Source organism: Eurosta solidaginis, chromosome 5 (assembly GCF_040869045.1).
Source record: "Eurosta solidaginis isolate ZX-2024a chromosome 5, ASM4086904v1, whole genome shotgun sequence".
Taxonomy (NCBI): Eukaryota; Metazoa; Arthropoda; class Insecta; order Diptera; family Tephritidae; genus Eurosta; species Eurosta solidaginis.
This window is the reverse complement of record NC_090323.1, coordinates 110,966,764-110,994,240: the sequence shown is the minus strand read 5'-3', so window position 1 is coordinate 110,994,240 and position 27,477 is coordinate 110,966,764. Positions and strand designations below refer to the sequence as shown.

At 36.6% G+C, this 27,477-nt stretch overlaps 1 protein-coding gene across 11 annotated transcripts in view; it reads left to right on the top strand.

Moving 5' to 3' along the window:
* LOC137233900 (protein transport protein Sec24C-like) overlaps positions 1-27,477 on the top strand; it is an 89,194-nt gene that overhangs the window by 40,408 nt on the left and 21,309 nt on the right. For 6 of the 11 annotated variants that reach the window (XM_067757426.1, XM_067757427.1, XM_067757423.1 and 3 more), the window contains 7 exons: positions 20,529-20,806; positions 20,856-21,415; positions 21,492-21,682; positions 21,743-21,972; positions 22,029-22,348; positions 22,402-22,856; positions 22,912-23,630. In XM_067757426.1, the coding sequence (XP_067613527.1) occupies positions 20,731-20,806; positions 20,856-21,157 (378 nt within the window). In that variant the 5' untranslated portion in view covers positions 20,529-20,730 and the 3' untranslated portion in view covers positions 21,158-21,415; positions 21,492-21,682; positions 21,743-21,972; ... (1 more) ...; positions 22,402-22,856; positions 22,912-23,630. Of the gene's footprint in view, positions 1-20,528; positions 21,416-21,491; positions 21,683-21,742; positions 21,973-22,028; positions 22,349-22,401; positions 22,857-22,911; positions 23,631-27,477 lie in introns of those variants that run through there. The other 5 variants (XM_067757433.1, XM_067757434.1, XM_067757431.1 and 2 more) reach the window with 4 other exon arrangements.

Sequence of the window (27,477 nt, the reverse complement as noted above, 5' to 3'; positions counted from 1 at the left end):
TACCACACCCGGGGAAATAGATTTAGTCTCCCCTGAGTTTAACAGTAATGAATACCTAGATTTGATTAGGACCGTCACTGAAAATGGGGAGTCGCTTCCGGACTTACGAGTGACGGATGGTGTAATTTTCAAGAGGGTTAAATTTCGGAAGGGGGTGGAAGGTGGAGAAGACTCGCTATGGCGTTTGTGGTTGGCGAAGGGGCTGACGGAGGAAGCCGTGAGATTGGCACATGACGCCAACCAAAGTTGCCATGGTGGGTGGCAGAAAACATTAGAACGTATTAGGCAAAAATATTTTTGGCCACAGCAAGCTAAGGACGTTCGAGACTACGTGAGTAAGTGCGATACTTGCAAACTCGTAAAACCTACCAACCAACAGTCCAGGCACCCAAAGGGAGTGCCTTTGCATCCGAAAGGCCATTCCAGAGATTATATTGCGATTTTCTAGGGCGTTATCCGAGATCTAAGCGGCGAAATCAATTTCTTTTTATAGTATTGAACCATCTTTCAAAATATGTCTGTCTAAAGCCCATGCAGAGAGCCACAACTGTTAATGTTATAAATTACTTCGCTTCAGAAATTTTTCCAGCTGTAGGGGTCCCTGAGTTTATTCATAGCGACAATGGTAAACAGTTTATCTCGAAGGAAAAGAACCAATTTTTAGTAAATTACGGGGTGACGCACGTGAGGACGGGATTATATTCTCCTGAAGCGAACGCATCCGAACGCGTTAACAGAGAAATTGTTTCTAAGATTAGAATTTTCCTGGAGGATAAACCAGACCATACCGACGATTGGGATAAGCATATACCCGAGATTTTATCACTTTTGAGAAGTGATTTTCATACGACGATTCAGTGCTCTCCATACTTTGCATTATATGGTCAAAATATGGTTCAACATGCCTCAGCGTACAATATTTTAGAGAAACTCGACAGCCTTAGGGATGACCAGGTTATCATAGCAAATAGAGCCGACAAGTTGACTAATATTCGTGAGCAAATACGTAGAAATTTAGATCAGGCAAAGGATAGGGTAATAAACACCTAAAACAAGCGCTCTAGGCAAGTCAACTACAAGGAAGGTCAGGAAGTTTTCCGGAAAAACTTTGCTTTGAGTAACTTCAAACAGGGCATTAACGCCAAATTCCTGCCAAAATATCTGAAGTGTCGACTGCTCCGAAAAATAAGCAATGCATTGTATGATCTCGAGGACCTAAACGGGAAATTGATAGGTCGCTTCCATGCTTCGTATATTCGTCCACAATAACCTACCAGAACGTTTTTTTTTTTTCTTCAAACTTACAAATTGATTTTCTTTTTTCTAAACTTACAAATTTGATTATATTTCATCTGGGCGTTGTGGCGCCCAGTATTCTCCCCGAGCAACGATTTCATAGGGCGTTCACACGCGTTCTCACCGGGAACCGTGACCAACCTGGCAGTCCGAACTTGGGTTGGACTAGCCTTACGGAGTTTGGACGAGTTCTCCTTTATCAAAATGTCTACATACATAAATTTTTGTTTGCCTTTCTGTGGAGGCGATAGCCACTAGAAAATACCATACGGAGTTTTGACGAGTTCTCTTTTATCAAAATATCTATATACATATACTTATTTTTTTTTTTGCCTTTCTGTGTGGGCGATAACTACAAGGGAATACCATGCGAAGTTTTGACGAGTTCTCCATAACAAATGTCTAATTGCCGCAAAGCCTTTTAACTAAGAAACTGACTTGATTTACTTCTTTTGATGGACCTTTTGTTGCCCGGCTAGCTTCTCGGGAGGTTCCTGGTAGTGGCTTCCCACAGGTGAACCAGTTTCCTGTTCGCTTCATCGTCAGGTCTTCAAAGCGAAGCAGGTTTGTTATGGCCCACTTGGGAGATTCACCCTTGGAACGTACTAGTTGGCTAGTGATAGGCGAAAAAGTCAGGATTCACCTCACTCATGTCTGCCTGGGGTGGTTAAAACGTTTTTTTTTTTCTTAATTTCGAGCGGGTGGCATCTCCAAGAATTCCCGTGACATTGACGAATATTCAATAACACCTGGCTCAATTGTATAGGTGGCTCATCTCATCAGCTGATTTTATTCTTTTCATCGTACTGGAATAGAGATTGTCAAAAGGAGATGGCAAACGCAAAATGCAACCAATACATTGGAAATTATGCACTGTCGTGGTGGTAAAATTTTACTTAATTTAGCGCACAACGTTCCCACAACACACAAAAGTTGCAAAGTTTACACTTTCTCTACATTCCATTCGCCTAACATCAGCACAAAGGTTCTGACAGCCGGAACGCGGCATTATAACGCTGTAGAGATGAGCTGACCATAACATTGAACCATTCGATAATAGCGGCCACAGTTAGATAACTGCGTTTTTCCATCCCTAGGATGAATGGGAATTTTTGCTTTAACGGCTGGACGGCGTCATACGCCATTTTAGCAGAGATCTCTGATCAGAAAAGTGGTGAAGAAATAAAATAATGCCGTGGCAAATTGTGAACGGAAAAGTCTGATTTAATTTAAAATAAATATTAAAAAGTGAAAACACCAAGTATTGTTAATACACATAAGTGTACATATAGCTGGAGGAACTGACGAGCGCTGCCCTCAAATGCAGTTAGTATACCATCAAAAATCGGGCGGTTTACATCAACAATAAAACAGTCTCCTGTCTTTTGCGTCGAACTTTCAGGTAATAAATTTTACGTTACACATAAAGGTATTGCTCAATTACAATAATAAAGTAAAACTTAACAATTGAAACAGAATTTCTCAAGTCGTACTTACATAATACAATTTTGAAAGGCTGAGGAGCGTAACTTTACATTTTAAAATTGAAAATTCCCTCCGAAATGAATAAATGCAATTGGCAATTGTTTAACCTACTCTCAGGACGTGCTAAATTGCCAAACATCGTGTATATTAATATTAAGCAATAGTATTTGAGAGACACCGCGTGTCTCCTCCGCGCGTGTGAGGAGCACTGGGTGTTGGAATATCCCCAACGAATGCCACGCAATATCCCTGATTCCTCAACTGTGAGTAACGTTCCGGTAACACAACAGCAGCACCAATTACTACATCATAAGTATAATCATCAAAAACAAGTGCATATGTAATGATCGGCAGTAATAGTGGTGTTAGCTTAGTGGTGGAATTTTTATCAACACCAACTACAATATCACCACCCTCAACCATATCCAGTAATACCGCCATCACTAGCACATCAGCATCGTCATATACCAAGGCCACCAGACGTATCGACAATTGCCACTCCTAGAGTAATATATCAACAAAAACAACGTGTGCAATCTTCCCAACAAACAGCAACATCAGCAATTGATAGCACCTCAATATCCACATTCCTCACATCTTGACGTTCAACAGAGCCAACAGTACCGTCAGGTCTAAGGGCTGCCACCATTATTACGTGAAACACATCGCGCTACCAAATCGACGCGCCAACAACGAGCGCAACCACCACTGACAGCGCCAACCAGACGCGCAACAACTACGCGGGCCGGCTAACATAGGCCTGCTGCAAAAACCCGACTTCCACAACTAAAACAACTACCAGACTTACAACCACCACCAACTACAACAACAACAGCAGGGCCGCCGAATATAGGCCTGCTACAACAACAAACACCAAATTTAACAACAACAATGGGTGAGTTTGTTCCGTGATACGGAAAACCACATTTTTTTTGTTCCAACATTTAAATCTTCAATAATTAATACCGACGTATACAAATTGGCCAGCCCAATACAATTTAGATGGACTTAATTAGAAGGTCCTAAATAAAGCTTAGGGATTTCCATAAAACAGTGCCACTAATTCGAAAAGTCGAAATTACCGCATTTGTTTGAGAAAATGTCGAAATTTTCACTGATTATAATATAATTCATTTAGCTACGTATAAGCTACCCTTTAAAAAATTGTACGCAGTAATTAATTGTTTTTTTTTTTTTTTCATTTTGTTCAATTCGGAAGAATGTCGGTATTCATAAAATTTTGTATATGTATCGATATTTGCACTTCAATTGAACATCTAGACAGTGTAATGAATGTATTCATGATTATTCCAAAAAAAAAAGGAGGTATTTTTTTTTGTCAACATAATTCTTAAGACTCTTTATAATTATACTTTGTCTAAGGTTAGTGAACTACAAAACTAGTTTTAATTACTTTAAATTGCAAAATGTCAAAATTTGTTTTCCTTGCTTCCTTTGGAAAAATTCGTACAAGTTCGGAGCATAGACTTAGTTAGCTTTTAATTAAGAAGATCATTTAATGAAAACGATAGAATAGATATAATATGTCATATAAGTATTGCTATAGTTATGTGGCACAGTGAATAGACTGAAACAAAATTAAAGAAAAGAAATTTCGGGAGGAGCTACTATTTTTTTTGTTGCACAGTCTAATGCACAGTTACATAAGAAGCATACACTTTCTTATTATATTTGGTTAGTTCCATGCCAGACCGATGGTTGGTATCGCCAACACTACATTTCTATAAATGCTGCCTCCAAAGAAAGGGGAAGAAGTCACAATATTAAGATTGAGTGAGTTGTTCTGAGAAAAGAGTAAGGCCTCCAGTGGTGTTAGCAGTGCTTAGCACGAAAAAGGGTTATGTCCTTGGGCACACATTGTTGGAGTTGTAACAGCAGTGAATGGAAAGCGCTAACCTACCCGTCATTGGTCAGCTTGACATGGAATTACCCAATGGTGGGAATACATACCTATATGTCATCATATACTAATTTTGTGAGCTTACATACATATTTGTAGCCACAACACCAATACACACATCGATAATAATTAATTAGGTATTAGAAGCAACTAACACATAAATGCTAATGCATAACCATTAATACTATACTGCATAACCCTAAATACTAATGTCTACCCCTAAATTACTAATAATTCACTAATTGAGTTAAAATTTCCCATTTCCTTGTTTAAAGCAGTCGTGTGCGAGTGGTCATACCTTCGAATTATTCGAAACGAATCTAATCGAATAGTTCGAACAATTCGACTAATTTGAATAATTTAGAGAAGCGCTTCTTGGGTTTTAAATTTAGATTTTGGGCGATAATTTTTCTAAAGATTTTGAGTATAATAAGAAGAAATAGAAAACGTCGAGTAGGATAATTGCTTTTACTATTGATTTCATGGAGTGGGGTCGATCAATATAATGGAATGAGTAATTATCTTTTATGAATGGTTTACAATTATTTACTTTGTTCAGGATATTACTAATAAATGTAACAGAAAATAAGTGAGACTAAAATAAGAAAGAAGGGCTATCCAACAAGAAAAGTAGGCGTAATGCAAGTTTGTTTTTTGAGCTTTTCTAGAATAAACATTAAGCTTACAAACTTTGATTATTTTACCTTTAGCTTAGAGTCAGAATCCATATGAATTTGTTTTATTTTATTTCATAATGAATTATAAATAAATATGGCAAAAATGGGAATGCTGGCGTTCTGTCTCATTTAGAAGGCACTTAGGTATTTCAGGTAAGGGGTCACCGAAAATTTAGGTGCGTCGGTGGCCATGGTTTTTGTGGGTGGAACAAAGCACCGGGCGTCGCAACACCACCCGCGGCGCCCCCTATGTATATTCGGCCTTTTTATTTTCAGCCGTTTTAGTTCCTTTTATTTCAGCAGTTAATTACCACCCGCGCTGTTAGTTCTGCTTACTCCAAACTGGAAAAAGAAGCGGTAAAGATGGGTTTGATGGTGAATGAGGACAAAACGAAGTACCTGCTGTCATCGAGCAAAGAGTGAGCGCATACGCGCGCGCCTTGGTAACCACGCTACTGCTGCAGCCATAATTTCGAAACAGTAAAAGACTTCGTTTATTTGGAAACCACCATCAGCACAGCAACAACATCAGCACTGAACTCCAGCGAAGAATCAATCTTGCCAATAAATGCTACTTTGAACTAGGTAGACAATTGAAAAGTAAGGTCCTCTCTCGGCGATCGAAAATCATACTCTACAAGTCACTTATCGTACCCGTCGTGCTATATGGGGCAGAAGCATGGACCATGACAACAGCAGATGAAGCGGCTTTGGGAGTGTTCGAGAGAAAAGTTCTTCGAACGATTTATGGACCTCTACGCGTTGACGATGGCGAGTACCGAAGAAGATTTAATGATGAGCTGTACGAGCTATACGCAGACATCAACATAGTCCAGCGAATTAAAACGCAGCGGCTGCGCTGGCTAGGCCATGTAACGCGAATGAATGATGATGCTCCGGCCAAGAAAGTGTTTCTATCGGACCCGCCTATGGAAGCAGAGGTAGAGGGCGGCCCCACTCCGTTGGAAGGACCAGGTGGAAAACGATTTAAACTCCCTTGGTGTGACCAATTGGCGCCGGGTGGCGGAGCGAAGGAGCGACTGGCGCGCCTTGTTGGACGGGCATAACCGTTTAGACGGTTAAGCACCAATTAAGTAAGTAAGTAAGTAAGTAACCGCTAATTGCCGGTTCGGTAATTTGTTTTTGCGTTACATTTTTTTGAATTTCTTTTTTTTTTTTGAATTCTAAATTTTGAATGTTAAACGGTCTGTCCGTGGCATCCGGTCCTGCCGGATGTCGTTTTGTTTTGAAATGTAAGAGTTTTGAATGAGTTCTGCGCTTTTTGACCATTTTAAAGGCATGATAGGAATTTTTCTGCTTATGGCGCAGGACAGCAAGGTTGGCAAGAACCCTGCCCAGCCGACATGACTAGCCACAGTGCACACACAGATCATGCCGACTGCCTTCCTTGCTGCTCCATTGTAGATGCGAAACCATAACAAATTATAAGTTATAATGACCTATTTTAATAGTTACTATCCTTTCTTTTTGAGTCGGAAGAGTCCGATTAAAATATTATCCTAGGTGAAAGTGTATACAATCCCGGGAATACCCATAGCATTTTCATGACGAAACATGCATCCTTTTTATTTTTCGGACTAAGGCATGGTCAGTGTATGGAGTTTGGTATGTTACCAACTTCAATATAAAATTCTTAGGTTTAATAAATTAATTTCAGGAACATTCAAGTACCTTTTTGGAGGTGGACTGCCAAAATAACGGCCCAAAATGTTTAAGGAAAACTTTATATGCACTGGGATTTTCCAGTGAATATAGATCGATTGCAAATTTGTTTGGAGTAGGCAAAATTTTAATTGAGTTTTGCAATGAAGTCTGGGCGTGCATGGCGTCGGAATATTTCAAAAGTTTCCCCCTCACAAGGACTGGGATAGAGCAAGGAGTAGCAGACTTCAATGCAATGGGTTATCCACAATTTATTGGAGCCATAGGTAAGCAAATTAATAACAACATGAAAAACAGTTTAAACCACAATTCGTTGTCAAATACAACTGGTTGCCACATAGAGATACACCCAAAAAAAGAAGAAGCTGTCGACTACTACAATTATAAGGGTTGCTATTCCGTAGTGCTTTTGACTTTGGTGGACGCAAAATACCGATTCATGTACATCCACTGTGGTAGCCCGGGAAGATGTAATGACTCGAGTATATTTGAGCGGTCGTCTCTCAAGCGAGAGCTGCAGGAATGTGCACTTCTCGATGAAGTGAGCTGGTATCATGGGCGCACAAAAATACTAGTGCATATTATAGGCGACGCCGCGTTCCGTCTCTCGCAATATGTCATGAAGCCATACCCGTACAACATCGACAACTCGGCTGGATAGAAATTGTTTAATTATAGGTTATCCAAGTGTCGACGAGTTGTTGAAAATGCTTTCGGCCATTACAAAGCCAGGTGAATATTCATAATAAAACGGAAATCTCTTTCAGTCCTAATACAAATCGATGTATGTACATCGAGTATGTACATCACACACGTAATAATTATGACAAGACTTTAATTTGTCAGCAGACTGTTAAAACCCGTTCAAAAATATGGAAAGATATTTGTTTAACCCCAGTATCGATTATCCGAAAGCGTTTACGAAAAATGTTATTTTGGGAAGAGATATTTTTATAGCATAACTAGCAAAGACCCCGCGAAATTCGTTTCGCCGAAAATAAGTTAGATATTCCTGAAATACTTTTTGAATCCTGTTGAGCAACTTTAAATTGTTCATTGTTTTATTTTATTTTATAAAAGCTTACATAATTACAGAAGTTTTAAAACAAAAGTGGCTTGTGAAAATCAAATTAAATATGGATATGCAGTCATGTTTCAAATACTCGAACCAATTAATTTTCTTGATGCAACAATATCTGCAGCTGTTCCACAATTTCTCGTCTGACGTTCGATCGAATTGCACATCGACGATCCAACTCGAATTCGAATTGCCGATAAAATAAATTTGCAAAAATTGTTGGTTAATATTGGGCAATGGTAATAATGATCCTATTCGATGATAAATTTGCAGTTTATATCCATTTATTGAACTACCCTATGAATAAAAGTGCATACATTTCTGTACACACCTGTGTGGACAACGAAAGCAGCAAAATTTAAGAGAATTTCACTTACATGTATTTTTCTTATTAAATGAACATAGTTGTGTTAATTTTCGAAAAAATCTCAAATTTTTGATATCATATTACATAGGTTTCCTAAGCCCACTTGCTAAACAAAAATTGATATTTTTAACTCAGAGTTGACGTCAAATGAAGGGTTAAATTCATACATTTTTTACAAATTTTCAAATTATTATTATTATTATTATTAGCTTCTTTATTTAACCGTAGCTATTTAAAACTTTCAGGTACAGTTTAATAATACAAAATCGGTAATCTTAACAATAGCTAATTGGCTCATTGCGAGCTATAATGTTCTCTAATATGATATATTATCAGTCTTTTAAATACATTAATATTTCTTTCGTTTTTTATATTGCTTGGCAATTCATTAAAAAGTTTTAGGCCTTTATACATTAAAACATTTTGTGCCTTTTGGATTTATAAAATTTAATTCTAAAATCATTCTTGTTCCTTAAGCCGTAGGGTTGCACATCTCCTACATATGCTATTTGGCTCGTTAAGTACTTTGGTAGTAGGTGATATTTCATTTTAAACACAAAAAGAAGTACGTTCATAATTGTTCTTTGATTGATATTTAACCATTTCAGAGTTTCTAACATATATGTGATTGTGTCAGCCTATTACATAATAGTATGCACCGCATCCCTTTGTTTTGTAGTTTTTGCAGCCTGTTTTTCATCTGTGTGGATCCCAGGAATAAAATGGTCGAACAGTATTCAAAATGTGGCTTGATAATTACATTAAATATCTTTACTGCGCTGTTGATAGGTTTATTTTTGCGAATTCTTTGGAAAAATGCAATTTTTTTCGAGATTTTACTGCAGATATAATCTATATGCTTATCGAAATTTAATTTTTGTCGATGACAATGTCTAGGTATTAAATTTCGTCAACTTTATCTATTATTTCATCATTAACTATAATATTATCTTCCGATTCGCCGTTGATTACAATTGCTTTCGTTTTTTTAACGTTGAGTTTTAGCTTGTTCATACTAATATAGTTATAGATAAATTTTAAGTTATAGTTCAACCTAGCAATACACTCCTGACATGAATTTCCACTGGTACCACCATGGAGATTTTCCAGTTGCTGGGAAATTCACCACTCTTTAGAGAATTATTAATAATTTTCAGGAGGGTTGGTCCTATTATTTCGAAGGCGCACAGTATAATTTTTGTCGAGACGCGGTTGTAATCTTTTTTATTGTTCATGACTTTAATAACGCTAAAGAGATCGTTTAAGTCCAATATTTTAAATTTAAATTGCGTTCCACATTGCTTAACATAGTTAGTATATGACACTTGGGGAATATCTCTGTTGAGCTCTTCAACACTTTCAATAAAAAATGTATTAAGCTCATTAGATATTTCCACTTTATTTTTTAGTTCATGGCCTTTCACAATTATTTTGCCTATTTCAGTTCTTTCTTCGTTTAATACGAGTTGCTTTATTGTTCTTCACATTGCTTTTTGGTCTTTTGAAGTATCAATTTTATTATATATATATTTGTTTCGCGCACTTTGGAGCTCTTTAGTAGAGTAGTTTCTATAATCTTTATAATTTTGCCAATCCGCAAACGAATTGTTCCATCTGGCTAAATTGTATAATTATATTTTAGTATGCTTCATTTTGCGTAGATTGTTCCCAAAGCACCCATCAAACTTTTTCTTTTTTGTAACCATTTTAGTAGTGATCATTTTATCAATGGACTCTTTTAGTTTATTACTTAAAATACTAGCCATGTCGCTTAGACCGCTATTGCTCCTCATAATATTTTCAAAATTTGTATCTTGCAGTTGTCTTATCAAAAGATCCTTATCAAATTTGAATTTTTGAACAGTAATTTTTATTTTATCACGGTTAATTTGCCGGTTTTTTAGATTTATCTCAATTGATTCGTGATCACTTATTTTATAGTTCATGTTCACCTTAGCTTCAACATCAGGCATATTAGTCACTACATAATTAATCAATGTAGCGCTAGTATTCGTAACTCTTGTTGGTTCTGAAACAACTTGCGTAAACGCATTGTCTGAGACTGCTTGAAAAATTTGCTGCTTTTATGCGCTGTTTACTAGCCAATCTATATTAAAATCACCCATTATTAGCGTTTCACTAGCAACATCACTCAATTGATCTATTTTTTCGTTGAAAAAGTCACAAAATACCCTTTCTGGACAGTTTTGCCTGTCTGGCGTTCTATACAGTCCAACCAAAGTCAAATTTGTATTTTTAGGTGTTACTTTTATAGTTAGACACCATATACTTTTTCCGATTGCAATTTCTTCTATCATTTCAAATTGCCACTGCGTGTTTACATAAAAAACTACGCCTCCTGTATGATTCGATATACTATCACATCTCACTAATTTATAGTCACTGAGTTCTATTTCATTGTTTGGTATGTTATTTGTAAGATGGGATTCAGTTACGCAAATAAAATCAAATTGCTTTTCAACTGAGATGGCTGCGAGCAGATTGAAATGCGCCCTGATACCGCCAATGTTCAAATACAAACATTTTATTGGTTTGCTAAAATAAGCATTTGTGGCCATAAATTGAAACAGGGTATATTTGTTGTTCCCGACGCGTTTCGACGTTTACCTTACGTCTTCTTCTTTGGGGATCTATTTAATGTTAAATATATAAAATTAAATACATTAAACATTATACATTAGATTATCTAACAATAAACATGAAACTGACACATCATTTAACACTTCTTTGCTACTTACATTAATATTAACATTAATAATTATTTGTTCAAGTACTAATACAATTTGTTGCACAACATTATTCACACATTAAATGACGTTTGTTTATTTTTTTAACATTCTACTGCATCTCTGTACAACAGCTGAGTAGACGCTGCTTATATTGTCAAAATCTTCTTTGAAGTTCATCGCGTTTTGTAATTGTTGTTGAATGCGTATACTTTCCAGCGTCAGCCTCGTTTTCTCTCTCCGTTCAATGTCTAAAATTTTAACATTTGAGAAATCCGCTACGTGATTGCTCTTTGTTAGGTGTTGTGCTAGCCCGGTCGACGTTTTTTTGTTTTCTGCATCTTTCTTATGTTCATTAATTCTTAAACCTAGTTGTCGTTTTGTTGTACCGATGTAACATTTGTTACATTTTTCATTTTCGTTACCATTGCAAATTATTTCGTAAACAACATCGGTTTGCTGTTCTTTTTTAATTGGGTCTTTTGTTCTAGTGAAAATTTTTTTGAGCGTGTTGTTTGGTTTATGCGCGTAATTAATGTTTTTGTTATTTATTGTTTTATGTAATATTTCATTATCTGTAAGGCCCGGGATGTAAGTTACGCCGATATATTTCTTGTTCGTATTATCTTGTTGTGTGTTGTTATCTTTTTTGTGAACTCTGTTCACAGTATTTTGGATTAGTCTATCCGTAAGAGAACTTGGATAGCTATTGCTATATAGAATTTCCTTTATCTTTTTAATGTTATCCGTCCAGAAATCTTCATTGCTAAGTAATATTACTTTTCTTATTAAAGTCGTTGTTGTGTTGATTTTTTGTTTCCATGGATGGTTTGAGTGGTAATTTATTAATCGTCCCGAGGCAACGGATTTTGCGTACCAATTCATTAGAACATTTTAATTTTTTCTACTTACTTCTACATCTAGGAAGGCTAATTTATTGTCTTTTTCCATTTCAATCGTGAATTTTATACTCGTGAGTTGAAAATTTAATGTGTTTAATATTTCTTCCGCGTCGTTAGATTTAATTATTGCGAATACATCATCTACATACTTGTTGATGTATTTGATGTATATGTCCTTTTTCTTTAATTCAGCTATGCTGTCGTCAAGGATTTTGTCTAGTACTATATCTGCTATAGTCGGATATAGTGGATTTCCCATTGGCATCCCGTAGGTTTGTTGATACACTTTTGAATTGTACATGAAATAATTGTTTTCTCGCAGGCAAAATTCTAGTATGGTTTGGAATTGTTTCTTTGAAATATTTGTATGTCTTTCCAACTGCGTCCATTTTTTCATAATCGTCTGTATTGCTATGTGTGTGGGAATGTTTGTAAAAAGTGAAATTACGTCAAATGATATAAGTATTTCGTCATCATCAATATTAATATTTTTCAATCTTTATTTTAATTGGAACGCACTTTTTACATTATAATCATCAGATATTATGTTTTTCAGTATGGCACCGGTATGTTTAGCTAACCTATAGCAAGGTACTTTCGTAGATGATGATATCGGCCTCAGTGGCATGTTGTCCTTGTGGATTTTCGTTAGACCGTATAATCTGGGCGCGACAGCCGCAGTACATGATAAGTGAAATTTTTCTCTTGCATTAATTTTATTTTGTTTGTATAGCTCGTTAACGATGGTATTGTTTTTCCTCATTAGTTGTTGCGTTGGATCCTTCCTAATTATTTTGTAGACTTTCCTGTCGGTTAGTAAGTCTGCCATTTTTTCCTCGTACTCGGTTTTATTTATTAATACCGTTTTGTTACCTTTAACCGCCTGTGTTAATATTATTTTGTCCTTGTGTTGACGTAAAAACTTCTTTGTGTCTTCGAAAGTTCTCATAATTAGCTTATCTTTGGGGTTCTGGTTGATTCGTCTTTGGTAGCTAGTGATTTTTTCAGCTATGCTGCTTCTTATTGCGTCCTTACTTTTTTCGTCTTCGATCTCATGTAGACCTTGTTCCAGTTGCGCGATAAGATGTATTGGAGAAAAGTTATCTTTTGTGACCGGGAGTGCAGAGTAATAAGCAGCTTTCTTGAGGTACGTCGATATTCGTTTTGTTTATGAACCAGTCCTCGTTGAATCGTATGCCAAATTTATCTATGTTTTTTGTTATTTGTGTTTGGATCTTCTTTTGGTGTGTTTTTTCCGTGGCGTTGATGAAGTAGTTTGTGAAATGTTTTTGTTTTTCCATAATATTATCATAGTCGTGTTCATTTAATTTATGTTTTAGTGTATTAGTTACGTATTTTAATTTGTCTTCAATTATTTTAATGTTTATATTTGTTTCTTTAATTTCTAGGTTTAATATTTTTAGTAAAAAACCGGTTTCCAATTTTTGTAGTTGGGTTCGGGTAGACTGGTGTTTAAAGGAGTTTGCTAAGAATCTAATTTTACCTCGTAAGTGTGGTGGTGTGATGCCGTAGCTCTTGCATTTGAGCAGAAATTTAAGCCTTTCTTTTTGTTTCGCGATATTTTTTGATTTTTTGTTAAATTTATTAATATTATGTTGTGATTCTTCATTGTATCTGGTTTTGATGTACCGAAAGAAATGTTTCATTTTTATGTAAGACTGTAGTTAAGATGTTTTGTATCTCGGATTTGCTCACTGATTTTTGGATCTTTATTATGTTGTTTGGGCCAATTTATAAATGAATGGTTTGCTAAAATAAGCATTTGTGGCCATAAATTGAAACAGGGTATATTTGTTGTTCCCGACGCGTTTTGACGTTTACCTTACGTCTTCTTCTTTGGGGATCTATTTAATGTTAAATATAAAAAATTAAATACATTAAACATTATACATTAGATTATCTAACAATAAACATGAAACTGACACATCATTTAACACTTCTTTGCTACTTACATTAATATTAACATTAATAATTATTTGTTCAAAAACTAATACAATTTGTTGCACAACATTATTCACACATTAAATGACGTTTGTTTATTTTTTTAACATTCTACTGCATCTATGTACAACAGCTGAGTAGACGCTGCTTATATTGTCAAAATCTTCTTTGAAGTTCATCGCGTTTTGTAATTGTTGTTGAATGCGTATACTTTCCAGCGTCAGCCTCGTTTTCTCTCTCCGTTCAATGTCTAAAATTTTAACATTTGAGAAATCCGCTACGTGATTGCTCTTTGTTAAGTGTTGTGCTAGCCCGGTCGACGTTTTTTTGTTTTCTGCATCTTTCTTATGTTCATTAATTCTTATACCTAGTTGTCGTTTTGTTGTACCGATGTAACATTTGTTACATTTTTCATTTTCGTTACCATTGCATAAGCAGCGTCTACTCAGCTGTTGTACAGAGATGCAGTAGAATGTTAAAAAAATAAACAAACGTCATTTAATGTGTGAATAATGTTGTGCAACAAATTGTATTAGTACTTGAACAAATAATTATTAATGTTAATATTAATGTAAGTAGCAAAGAAGTGTTAAATGATGTGTAAGTTTCATGTTTATTGTTAGATAATCTAATGTATAATGTTTAATGTATTTAATTTTATATATTTAACAATAAATAGATCCCCAAAGAAGAAGACGTAAGGTAAACGTCGAAACGCGTCGGGAACAACAAATATACCCTGTTTCAATTTATGGCCATAAATGCTCATTTTAGCAAACCAATCATTTATAAATTGGCCCAAACAACATAATAAAAAAAAACAAACATTTTATATTAGACGTTAATTGCTAATACTGAATCCTTTCAGATTCAATTTTTAATTTTTTTTGTAACGATTGACAACAAGTATCTCTGCAGTCATGATTTATGCACAAGCTTCTTACATTAAACCTTTGTTTTGCTTTCACACAATTAACACATCTCAACACATTATTTGTACACTGACCATGCGTATGGCCCCTCTCACCACACTTGGCACATATTTGGTCCTTTGTGATGAAAACCCCAGCACTTAAAACATCTTAAAATATGATTACTCTCATACACTTTGCATCTATCCCATTCAGCGTTTATTTTTTTTTTTAACTCATGACCTTCTCGAACCCCTGTCCATCTATTTCCAGTAATTCATTGTGAACCGCTGGATCTTTATACACTTCATATAGCTATCCTTCAAATTGTTTTGGTTTTTTATGGCGTTTACGATTACCTCTCCTTCCAGCATTTCACTCAGACCACTTATTAAAATTTTTGGTTTTCTCATATTTGGTAATTGGATATCATATTTTTCGCTCACTTTTTCTTTAATATCGTTAACTAATATCTTTCTTGCTTCATCGCTTTCGCATCGTATTGCCACTGCTCCGTTTTGTCTATTAGCTATTCTGCTCACACCTACACTCAATTTTGATGGCTGAATTATTGTTTTTACTTCTTTCTTCGTTACTTCACTTTCTTGATTTGCTTTTGGCTTCAATATGACAGGTGCTTTTCCCGCCACTCCACCTTTTAATTTGTCTGCGTAGGTCGCTCTTACGTCGACCCGGCTCTCTTTATTTTGGTCTGTGATTATCTTTTTAATTTGCTTTACAGTTTCATTCACTTTACTTATTTTTTCCTCCACGATACTTTCACATTTTTTTTCATTATCTTTAATTAAACTTATCAACTCTTTGTAATTATTATGCGCACCATTAATATAATCAATGCATGCATCACATAAAAATTTTAAGTTTGAATGCTTTAACAAGGCATCCGTTTCATACTTGGAAAAACCAATACATTTAATGTAAAATACGCCTCCACATACACCATTGCACGGAATAGTGGCCTCCCGCGACCCACATTTACACTTTCCGCACCTCAAATCCATGTCAGTACCTCACTTATAATTGTCAAATCACAAAATGCGTCCTTTTCGCTTTTTTTTATTTTTATTTTCGAGAGTATTTATTTTTCAAACTCTCCTCTCGCAAAACACGTCTAACCTCTACGACATTCTTCTTCGTACCCTTGTTAACTCGGAGCTATAAATTTAACTTGCCGTTCAGCAAGTGGGCCTTAAATATCTATTCATTGAATATTTACTCTAAAATTACCGATATTAAATTTATGGAGGAAAAATGTTAAAACTTGCTGCTATTTTTTCACACATTCACCGATAATAATGTAGCTGACATCACACGACTAAATTACCTTGAAAGTCGGCATAATGTCATTATGTATTATATTAGTTATTTTTATTTAGTTGCGTCAAACGACGTCATTTGGAAGCAGGAATTATATGCTTGTATATTGTTTAAAAAATGCTTCGATTGTCCTGTTGCTCCGGACTTCAATGAAATCAAAGGCTCAGGTGTAGCTTGCAATACCGACAGTTTAATTTTTCCGTTTGCACAGCACAGCCCCACTGTTTCATTTTTGAATTTTTTCACACCAAAATACTGACAAATTTTTGTCATTGTGCCAATGACAATGGATGTGTGTGAACTGCGGAATCGTATTCGAACGCGACACGTTCTAAATTGTTACGAACACGGGTTTGTCTACGAACACGAACATTCAAATTGCAACGTTCACTCCTATCATTAGATCGATTACGAACAACCGCACTACGCTGCATCCTTAATCTATCACTTCTATTACGTGTTTCCCTTTCTTCTTCACTTTGGGCAGAACGCATCCTTGCATTTCGGTCATGTCTGCCTACATTAAATCGTTCGCGTTGTTCTTCTGAGCGGTTAGACACACGTCTAGCATTACGGGTACGACGACCGATATTGCGTCGTATTGGGGGCATAATTAGTGCTCACTGGAAAATGAACTTTAAACTTGAGAAAAAGAACCAAAAGTTTATTATTATCAGCACAAAAACACAATTCACTTCTTATTTATAAAATTTTTTAATATCTGTCTATCACTGAATCCAATGTTTACGATTTGTTTAATATTTTTCAATCGCTAAACGTGTTTTTTAATGTTCCAATGTGTACTATATTTTTTAACATATCTCAATCATTGCATTTTCTTTTTAAGTTTTCGCTGGTTCACATGTATATACGTACTTATTTTTTAATTAATACGCGAGCTAATTGCAATGAAAGAAGAAAAAACGCAAACCCTACGAATTATGCATGACAATTACTGTTACTTGTGGTGGGGTGAGATGAGGTATCTATTATTAGTAACTTTTCCTTTGAAAGCGCTGACGCATGTTCTAAACGCAAACCAAATCGGCCCAACAATTTAGTAGTTTGGTGGCACACACCACATTTTGGTCGATATCTCTTTAAAAGGTTCACATATTATTAATACCTTTAATTTAATACCCATATCGTATAAAAGCATCCTAGGGTCACCTCTTATTCATAATTTGGTCCATATTCCGGGAATGGGTTCTCGTATGAACCCGGTTTCACCTCCTTGTTAAAACTCTCATCAATACCTATCAATTGATACCTATGTCGTACAAAGATATTCTATGACCTATATCTCCAAAAGCCGGGGTCGGGACTCCAGCGCCACCTCGGGAGTCAATTTATAGTAGGAACGTTTTCTTTTAAAGCGCTGACGCATGTTCCAAACACAAACCAAATCGGTTCAGTGGTTTGATAGTTTGGTGGCATACAATGTACTGAAAACGCAAGAAAATGCGAAATCGTGAGATCTCAGCTTTTCGCATTTTTCGGCTGCAAAATAAACCATTTTTGAATTTTTTTATCTATAAACCTTCCACAAAGAAGGTCTAAGAAACAACTTTTTACAGAATTGAGATCGGATAAGCCGTTTGCGCAGGCATCGCGGTCCTCCGAAAGACATTTCATTTTTATATATATATATTGAAAATTCGGAAACAAATACACTCATTGTCACTGCTAATTTAGAAAGGTAATCTACCTACTAAGAAATGCTATGGACCATATAGCCCGTGTGGCCAAAACAGGGATATATTACAAAGTGCGGTCGATATTATTTATACCTGTCTTTCAATATCCCTTTCCACATTTTTGGGTCTTGTCGGCCGATAAATTAAAAGTTTACCATACTAATTTTTGGTATTTTACAAATATTAATGACAATATCTGTCTCCATTAATAAAGTTACCCCGTACAGCTGTGTACAACAAAAATACAATATATTTGTTTTGCAAATATCCCGAGGAGTTTTAGAGATATCGGGTATCCGCTTTTGGATTCGAGATCCTGGGGCCAAACAGCGTTCCTGGGTATCACTTTCGGATTTTTTGCTTTTAAGGGCTCGGCCACGGTTCTAGAACATTACTCAAATATGTACATATATTTTGTAATGGTCTAGGACAGCGGCTGACTCTTGAAAAGTTAACTAGGGTGATACTTAGAGACGCGTTTCGGGTCCAGGATCTCGCATTCGTTGTAGGGATCCCGATATCTGTAATAATTCTCAATAAATGTGCAAAAGAAGGCTGTAAGTTTTCATGTGCTTGTAGTATTTTTCATGATTTGGTTGCACCTAATTTTTAGCTATTTTTTAAATAGTCAGGTGCTGTCCTAGATCACTACCCCATATTTCTTACATGTATCTCATTGTAAAATTGTGTATTTTATATTTTATGTCGATGTAGCGAATGCCAGCAACCAATACTGCCAATGGCTGGGCCATTTCTCCATATATATGAGAATTTTTGCGTGGCCCACGCAAGTCGCTGGCCTTTTCCTCCCAGAGGTCTATAAACGCCTCGTCTGCTGCAGGCGTCCATAGTATTTCAGTTTTTTTTTATTCATTATTTGGGCCATATTTGTGGTTTTACCTTTTTTTAACTTTTTTACCTTTTTTAACTTTTCAGTTTTTTTTATTCGTTATTTGGGCCATATTTGTGGTTTTACCTTTTTTTAACTTTTTTACCTTTTTTAACTTTTTTAACATTTTTGTCATTGACAATCGCAAACAATGTTGCCATGGCTTCGAGAAGAATGTGAAAACAAAAGAGAAACAGTTGACATAAATGAACATTATTGCCACCAGTTAATAATGAAAAGTATGCAAACCCAACACAAACACTCTTTCAAAGATGGGTTTGGAATGAGTTTGGGTTTCGATTTTTGTATGGAATTTGACAAGTGTTTCGACTTGTGTTTTCCCCTCAACAGGCTCTTCGAAGGCAAACACGGTGTTTGCATTTGGTGGAAACATGATATAACACTCGAAATTTGTCAACGAAAAACCATAACAAATTCTCTTAGTACTATACTTATACTTTTCCATAGCAAATTTGATCCTGTTTTTTTCGCCAGAAAGTTGGATCCAATTGTCATATTGCCTTGAAATTTGATGCACTCATTTCTGTTGAAACAAAAATTATTCGGTATAAATAAATTCGATTCATTTAAAAGGGCAGTTTCATGGGTATAGGGCCGGATTTTTATTCTGTCTTTAAAAAATAAAATAAAATAATTATTTTCAAATAAAAACCCAAAGTCCGGAAATAGGTTTTACTGATAATTTACAATAGGAATAACAGTTTGGGTCACTGGTTATAATTTTTACAGGTTTCGCAAACTTTTTTTATTTCTGTAAAATTTGACGAAATACGCACCCACGCACGGTCTGTGGAAAACTCCAATCTTTTTTTCATGAAATGTCCACATTCTTAAATTTTTACTCAAAAAATATAATAAAACGATAGTAAACAACGTAGTGAATGAAGCAAAGCGAGACCCAAAAACAAGTGAATATTTTAGACAGCACAAATGAGTGTTCGTGACACTTTGTGTCGCTATATAATGCAATACGAAAAAAAGTAAGGCAATCACCTACCGTGACCGATAGTCACTGAGAGTCACCGAAGTGAATTAATGCTCTTACATGATACGAATTTGGTTTCACTTGGGTGAAAGTGACTCTTCGCGTCGCGTTGCGTTATACATCCCTACAAAAATCGTGTGACCAAAAACGCACACAGCCACACGAATTTTTGACAGGGATGACGGTTTGGAATGAAAAATTCTGCAAATGAAATAGCCTGTTGACAATGTATCGTGCTCTCTCTCACCTACTATATTCATTGGTAATGTGAATTATGTAATTTTTGCTTGCAAAAAATTTTCTGCGAGTCCGCATTTTCCGCGAATTGAGCTGCAGACCTGTGCTAATTTTGGAGCATTAAATATTGTCGAATATATATAATTTTTGTAGGTAAATATAAAACGTTCATGCAAATCTGAATAGGTGTGATAATTGAACATACTTTTCGCAATACCATTTTGAAGCAACAGTTGTTTCCTCTTTAAACTTCAATAATGTAGTTAAGCATGCCCAATAAATCAAACGATGTAAATCATATATTTATTTTTCCTCTTTTCTTCATCCAATAGTTAACAAATTCCATGAGCCTATCCATTGAAGCAACAGTCGCCGACTGCTCCGCAACCCAATGCACCATATACAAATGCAAACCTCCCAGGTGCTCCTTCAAATAATGCTACACAGCAAGATGCTCTACCATTATCCAATGGACCACCAACTGGTATGCAAGCGTAACAACGGCACCAACAATAGCAACAACTTTATAGCAATATGCCAATGATCAAACATCTAAGCCGCCGCCTCGAACCAATGTGCCAGCGCCTCCAGCAACGACACCGCCAGGGCAGTTTGTCCCAACCAAATTTTCTGTCTAATAAATTTTGTTATTTTTCTAGACTGGTCCTCCTATAACTGGTCAGCTACACCACCAACATCAATTGCAGGCGGTGTTACATATCCATACCAGCAAGCAGGTGAACAGCAAAAGCTACAACAACAACAACAACCGCAACTGGGTCCAATGCCACGACAGTCTGGTCTAATGCAATCACAATTCGGTCAAACGCCACCTCAACACCCTATGGACCAGCCATTTGGTGGCCATGAGCAACATGGTTCTCCAGGTATGCCGCCCGCATCTACTGGACCAGGAGGGGCAATGATAACACACCCAGTTATGCCAAGGTATATACCATAACAGCAACCGGGTTAAGCAATGCCACAAAAGCAGCAGCAACAACCTCCCCAGCCTGGCTAACTGCCAATGCCACAACAGCGGGGCTATCCACCACAACCTGGTTATCCTCAACAGCCAGGTTATCCTCTATAACAACCAGGTGCACCAGGTGGTAACATGGGTCAAATGATTCCACCAACACAGCCTGGACAGGCGCCAATGCCCAGTCAGCCACCCATGCTGAGTCAACCCCCAATACCCGGACGTCCTGGTTATAATGTATGCTAATACAACTAATATATTTCAAATATTCCTGATGATTATGTTTGTATTATTTTCTGGTATATATCAACAGCCACAACAGTATGATCAAGCCCAACGTCGTTTAGATCCCGATCAGATGCCAAATCCGATAAGCGTTATCATTGAAAATCAAATTAGCGCTGGTGCTGCTTTTATTACTAATGAACAGGGTTTATTACCACCATTGGTGACCACAAAATATGTGATACAAGATTAGGGTAACTCCTGGCCACGTTACGTTAGGTATTGATATTCGAAATTAATGTTCTGTTTGGCAATTATATTGATCTTTCTCGTTTGCAGGTCCTCTTTGTATTGCATATCTGCAGCATCTGATTTATTAAAAACAACAGCTTTGTCCATTGCACTTACCGTCTCACCAATGGCACGCACGGTTGAGGGTGAATATGAGCCACCCATTGTAAATTTTGGTGAATTGGGTCCAATTAGATGTAATCGCTGCAAGGCTCATATGCAATTTGTAGATGCTGATCGTCGTTTCCAATGTCTTATGTGTAAAGTAACAACAGATGGTAAAAAAAATCTTTCACTTTTACTTGTGTTCATTGATCCATATTTTTCTCAACAGTGCCAACTGAATATTTCCAACATTTGGGCCACACCGGACAGCGTGTCGATAAATATGAACGTCCTAAACTTGTACTGGGTATATGAGTTTTTGTGTAAAAAATTTTTGGGTACCGATAGCTCTCAAGGTAAACCTCAACTCATATCCAACATCAATGGCTTGCCTTCAATTGTGGACGATGTACGCCGTATGGACAAGCATACTGTTGATTCCAGTGGTAAGGCCACAATTTCAAATGGGGCAACCATTATGAAACTATTGGATATTGTGCATCCAGCCGTAAAACTCTAGTCGACATCGCCAAATTTCAAGATGATGAGGTAAGTTTTTTGTTATATTAGAATGTGTAGAATAAAAATTTTTCTCTTATCAGGTCGGCGATGGCACCACTTCAGTAATGCTTTAAGCAGGTGAAGTCTTAAAACAAGTAAAGCATTACAATTATGCATGACCAAAATATGACATGGCTGTACATGTCGAAGCGCCAATCAAAGAAAAAACAACGTGCTTTATTGGAAAAATGCGCTGCCACAGCAATGTCCTCCAAACTTATTCATCAAGAAAAAGATTTCTTTTCTAAAATGGTTGTAGACGCTGTACTTTTCTTTGATGGACCCAACGTCATCAAAAAATATAAAATCGCATTATTAAATATATAATTGGAATTGAAGGCTGAGCGTGTACCAGAAGAAGATGTGAAACGTACAATGAAAGCTTGTGGTGGTGCTGTTATGACTACAGCTAATGATATTTATTAAAGTGTTTTGGACCAATGTGATTACTTTGAAGAACATCAAGTTGGTGGTGAAGGTTTCAAGATTTTCCAAGGTTTGATAGTGGGTTTGACATTGATTTTATTTTCATAGTTTATAATTATTTAAAGGTTGCGTAAATGCTAGAACATCTACATTGATTTTACGTGGCGGTGCCGAACAATTTTTGGAAGAAAATGAGCTTCGTTACATTATGCTATAATGATTGTGCGGCGTACAATTAAACATTATTCTGTTGTTGCTGGTAAGTCAAAATACAAATTGAAAAAAATGCCTAATCTTAAATTGTTAAGTAATATTATGAAAAGATTGTGTGTAACTCTGGAAGGAAAAACTATAAAATGTGTGTCAGTGAAATGATAATCATTGCTTTTGGTTGTTAGTTTTGAGGCATCGTCTTCGAGTGCCTTCTGATCGTATATGCCGTTTCTTTTGCCAACTACCTCTAAGGCGTTAAACTGATCAGTAGCGTCGCCGTGGACTTGTTCCGTGTAATGTAGCTCAGCTCTATACCAAAACAATAAAAACATGTTTGTACACCTGTCGTGGACTAACAGCCTTAGCTTAAGAATTTAATACTTGTCATATCTGTTTTACTGCATTCCTATGCAACTGTATTTTATTTCAATTTAATTTCAACGGCTTCCTTTGTCTTCACTCTTTCATGAACGAATACCGAGGAAGCACGAATAAGTAAGTGAATTAATTTCAATAATACCATTTTATGTACTATAAAATATGATTTTATAGATATTAAAGCTCCAAGATCAAAATTTGTAATCATAAATTGCTGCCATTTGAATAAACGAGTTTTTAGTATATTCGTGCATTTTATTATTATTTTATTTTATTATTAAAAAGAGAGGTTATGTCTCAAAAACACACTTGCATCGACAACCGCCGCCAGCCATGCAGATGAAGCAAAACTAGAGTAACTTGCCGACTCTGATGCTATACTTGCCCCATCGATGAATGCATGTATATCTACCGCCGCTAATTTTGCTATACCCCACATACCACATACAAGTTTTTTTAATGCATGTATATCTACCGCCGCCAATTTTGCTATACCTCACATACCACATACAAGTTTTTTTAGCACTCCTTACTGTACTAACTCGAATCCTATTACTTACGTCGACAAATTTTCACCCGCAATCATCAAACAATGCCTATCTATGGAAACCATTGCAACTCAAGTAGGTCATACTATTAGAAACTATTCCACTCCCCTTTTACCAAACACAAAATCGATCTAGGTCAATTCTACTGGTGCCAATCATGTACCGATTTCGTCGCCAATACGAAACAACGCCCAAACCATATAGCCAGCATTTCATACGAAAAATTCAAGATTTGCCACAGTTTTCTGGTTTGCCTGAGGAGTGGCCTATGTAGCTGTAGCTTATAAGGAGACAACGTATTTATATTCATATACAAACGTGGAAAATTTATTTCGGCTACAAAAAGCACTGAAAGGAGATGCCCGCAACAAAGTTGAATCATTGTTAATACATCCATCAAGCGTGGATGCAGTCATGTCATCGTTGGAGTTCCATTTTGGACGACGATTTCCACCCATCACCGCTGGAAGAATCAACGAAATCGCCAACTTCAGTTCCATGGTAACCAATTTAGTTGCATTTTTGGAAAACGCTGGAGCTGTTCCGCACCTTACCGACCCAAGTCTACTCGATGAATTGGTGGGCAAGTTGTCATTATATAAACGCCAAGAATGGGCGCGTGACAAATTTACAATAAATACACCGCACCCTACAATTCGCGACTTTAGTTTATGGTTACAGCAAGTTTCTTTGTATATTGTAATGGCCACTGAAGTAAACAAATTATCTAACAGCCCAGAACAGCTGACAAGAAAATGGAATAGGTCAGCAAATACCGTACTTGCCATATCCGAAGAAAATTTTAAGTGCCTGTTTTGCAAAGACAAACATAAGCTACATCAATGCCAAGAGTTTAAAGATGTTGATTGTGAAAAACGATGGGAAATTGTAAAAGCAAACAAGCTTTGTTTTGGCTGCCTGTATCCGGGCCATAGTATGTATAACTGTTCGCATCGTCGTGAGTGTAACATTTCGACTTGTCAGAAGTATCACAACAAATTACTGCACAATCAGACAAATCAAAATGCCACTAATGGCAGCTCTGCGATAACCGAAACAGCTATAGCTACTGTCAGCTCCTGTCAATCTTTTCGAGAATCGTCAATGAGTTCGAAAAGCGGATATGGAAACATACAAAATAAAACTATTAAAATTCCTTCCAGTTAAATTACATGGTCCAAAGGGTTGTATAGAAGTAATAGCCTTTATTGATGAAGGTGCAAACGTTACGTTATTGGAAGAAGAAGTAGCAAAGGAAATTGGGGTTACAGGTAAAAAAGAATTACTACGCCTGAAATGGTTCGACAACAAATCGACTAATGAAATTTCTAGACTTGTAAATTTAGAAATTGCCAGTACTTAAAGAGATAATGTAAAGTTTCTTATGAAAGGGGTGAGTACTGTTAGGAAGTTGTTGTTGCCTCCGCAGACTTTGCAAGCGAATATATTTAAGAAGCAGAATGCGCAGTTAAACGAAATACCAATAAAGAGCTATACTAATGCGACCCCGAAAATTTTGGTACGAGTTCCGCATACTAATTTGATACGCCGATTATCTTGCTTTGGAGAAGTGTGAGATTGATTTGCCCCTCATAAACTCATCTGACGATATTAGAGCTGAAAACATTTTAAGTAATACAACCGGATTTGTTAATGATAGGTATGAGACAGGCTTATTGTGGAAATAAGATGCGGTTACTTTCCCAGATAGTTATAATGCTGCGCTAAAACGACTTCAAGCGGTATAGCGTAAAATGATATTGGATAAAGAATATGGAAAATGGCACAAAAAGAAAATAGAAAAATACGTAGAGAAAGGTTATGCAAGGAAACTTAAAAGTTATGAAGCGAATTTGTCAGACGAGTGCGTATGGTACTTGCCGCATTTTGCAGTATACAATTTAAATAAATGCAATAAGCCAAGGCTTGTTTTCGATGCTGCCAGTACCGTTGACAATGTTTCTTTGAATTCGACGCTTATGAAGGGTCCTGAGGAGTTTCAGCCGAAATCATTACAGACGATTTTATTAAAATTTCGTGAAGGGAAGGTAGCCATTTGTGGGGAAATAAAGGAGATGTTTTACCGTATTAATATACGCTATGAAGACGTAAATTCACAGCGGTTTCTCTGGCGTGATGGAGATATATCAAGGGAGCCTGATATATACGTCATGAAGGCCATGATTTTCGGCTCCATCTGTTCACCGTGTTCTCCTCAATTTGTGAAAAACTTAAATGCATCAAAGTTCGGCAACGCGTTTCCAAGAGCTGTTGAATCGATGGTCACCGGCACTACGTTGACGATTTTGTAGATAGCTTTTCCAATGTTGAGGAAGCCATAATCGTGACGAAGAAAGTTATAGAAATTCATGGACGAGGAGGGTTTGAGCTCAGAGGATTTGTTTCCAATTTTACTGAGGTTCTACTGGCTATAACAACAGCGCCAACAATTGAGTGCACCACAAAAAATATGTGTAAACCTGAATTATCTAGCGAGAAAGTATTGGGTATGCATTGGGAAGCTAAGGGCGACTTTTTTTCTTCAATTTGACTTTCGCTAGAGTACCGAAGGCCGTTCTGGAAGGCATTCGACGACCTACAAAGGCAGAGTTGCTGAGTTTTAGTATGTCAATTTTTGACCCAATCGGGCTAGTTGCTAACTTGACTTTGGTTCCAATAGGCTGGCATGATGCAATTCCTGATGACGTTTACGATAAATTGTACGAGTGGTACAAATCCTTAAGAAACCTTAGGTCATTTAATACCCCTAGATGTTACAGTAAGTATCTTAAGGATCCTTCTGCCAATTTCCAGTTACACATATTTGTGGACGCTAGCGAGTTAGCCTATGCCGCTGTCGCTTACTTTCGTATATTGCATACTGACGAGACTACCGTTGCTTTTGTCATAGCAAAATCTCGCTGTAGCCCTTTAAAACCCATGTCCATACCCCGACTGGAACTTCAAGCTGCTGTTTTGTGGACGAGGTTGAGCCGGATAATAATTGAAGGTCACACAGTAAAACCAAAATCAGTGACCTACTGGTCAGACTCGAAAACTGTGATTCAGTGGATTCGGTCAGATGCTCGTCAATACAAGCAATTTGTTAGTAACCGAATTTCGAAGATCCTCCATGCATCTGGTATTTTTCAATGGAGATGGGTCCCCGGGTCCCTAAATCCTGCTGATGAAGCAACGAGGCCGCAGTCCTGTAATACGTTCTCAGTGCACTCCAGATGGTTGAATGGACCCGCATTCTTAAAGGAAACCGAAGAGCAATGGCCATCATTTCCAGATATTTCTAACAACAACAACGATGCAGAAAAGAAGACAAAGCAGCTATATTCAATTAGTATGGAAGTCAATGTTATACCCTTTACAAAATTTTCAAATTTTTATAAATTTCTAAAAGTGTGGGTACGATACGTCATGGTAAAGTTCCTTGGGCTAATGAAAAAAATACGAAGCTTTGCAGGGTACAACTGAAAATATCTGGGAATGAAATCTACGAAACGGAGGTATTTTTGTTCGGCTGATTCAGAAAACAATATT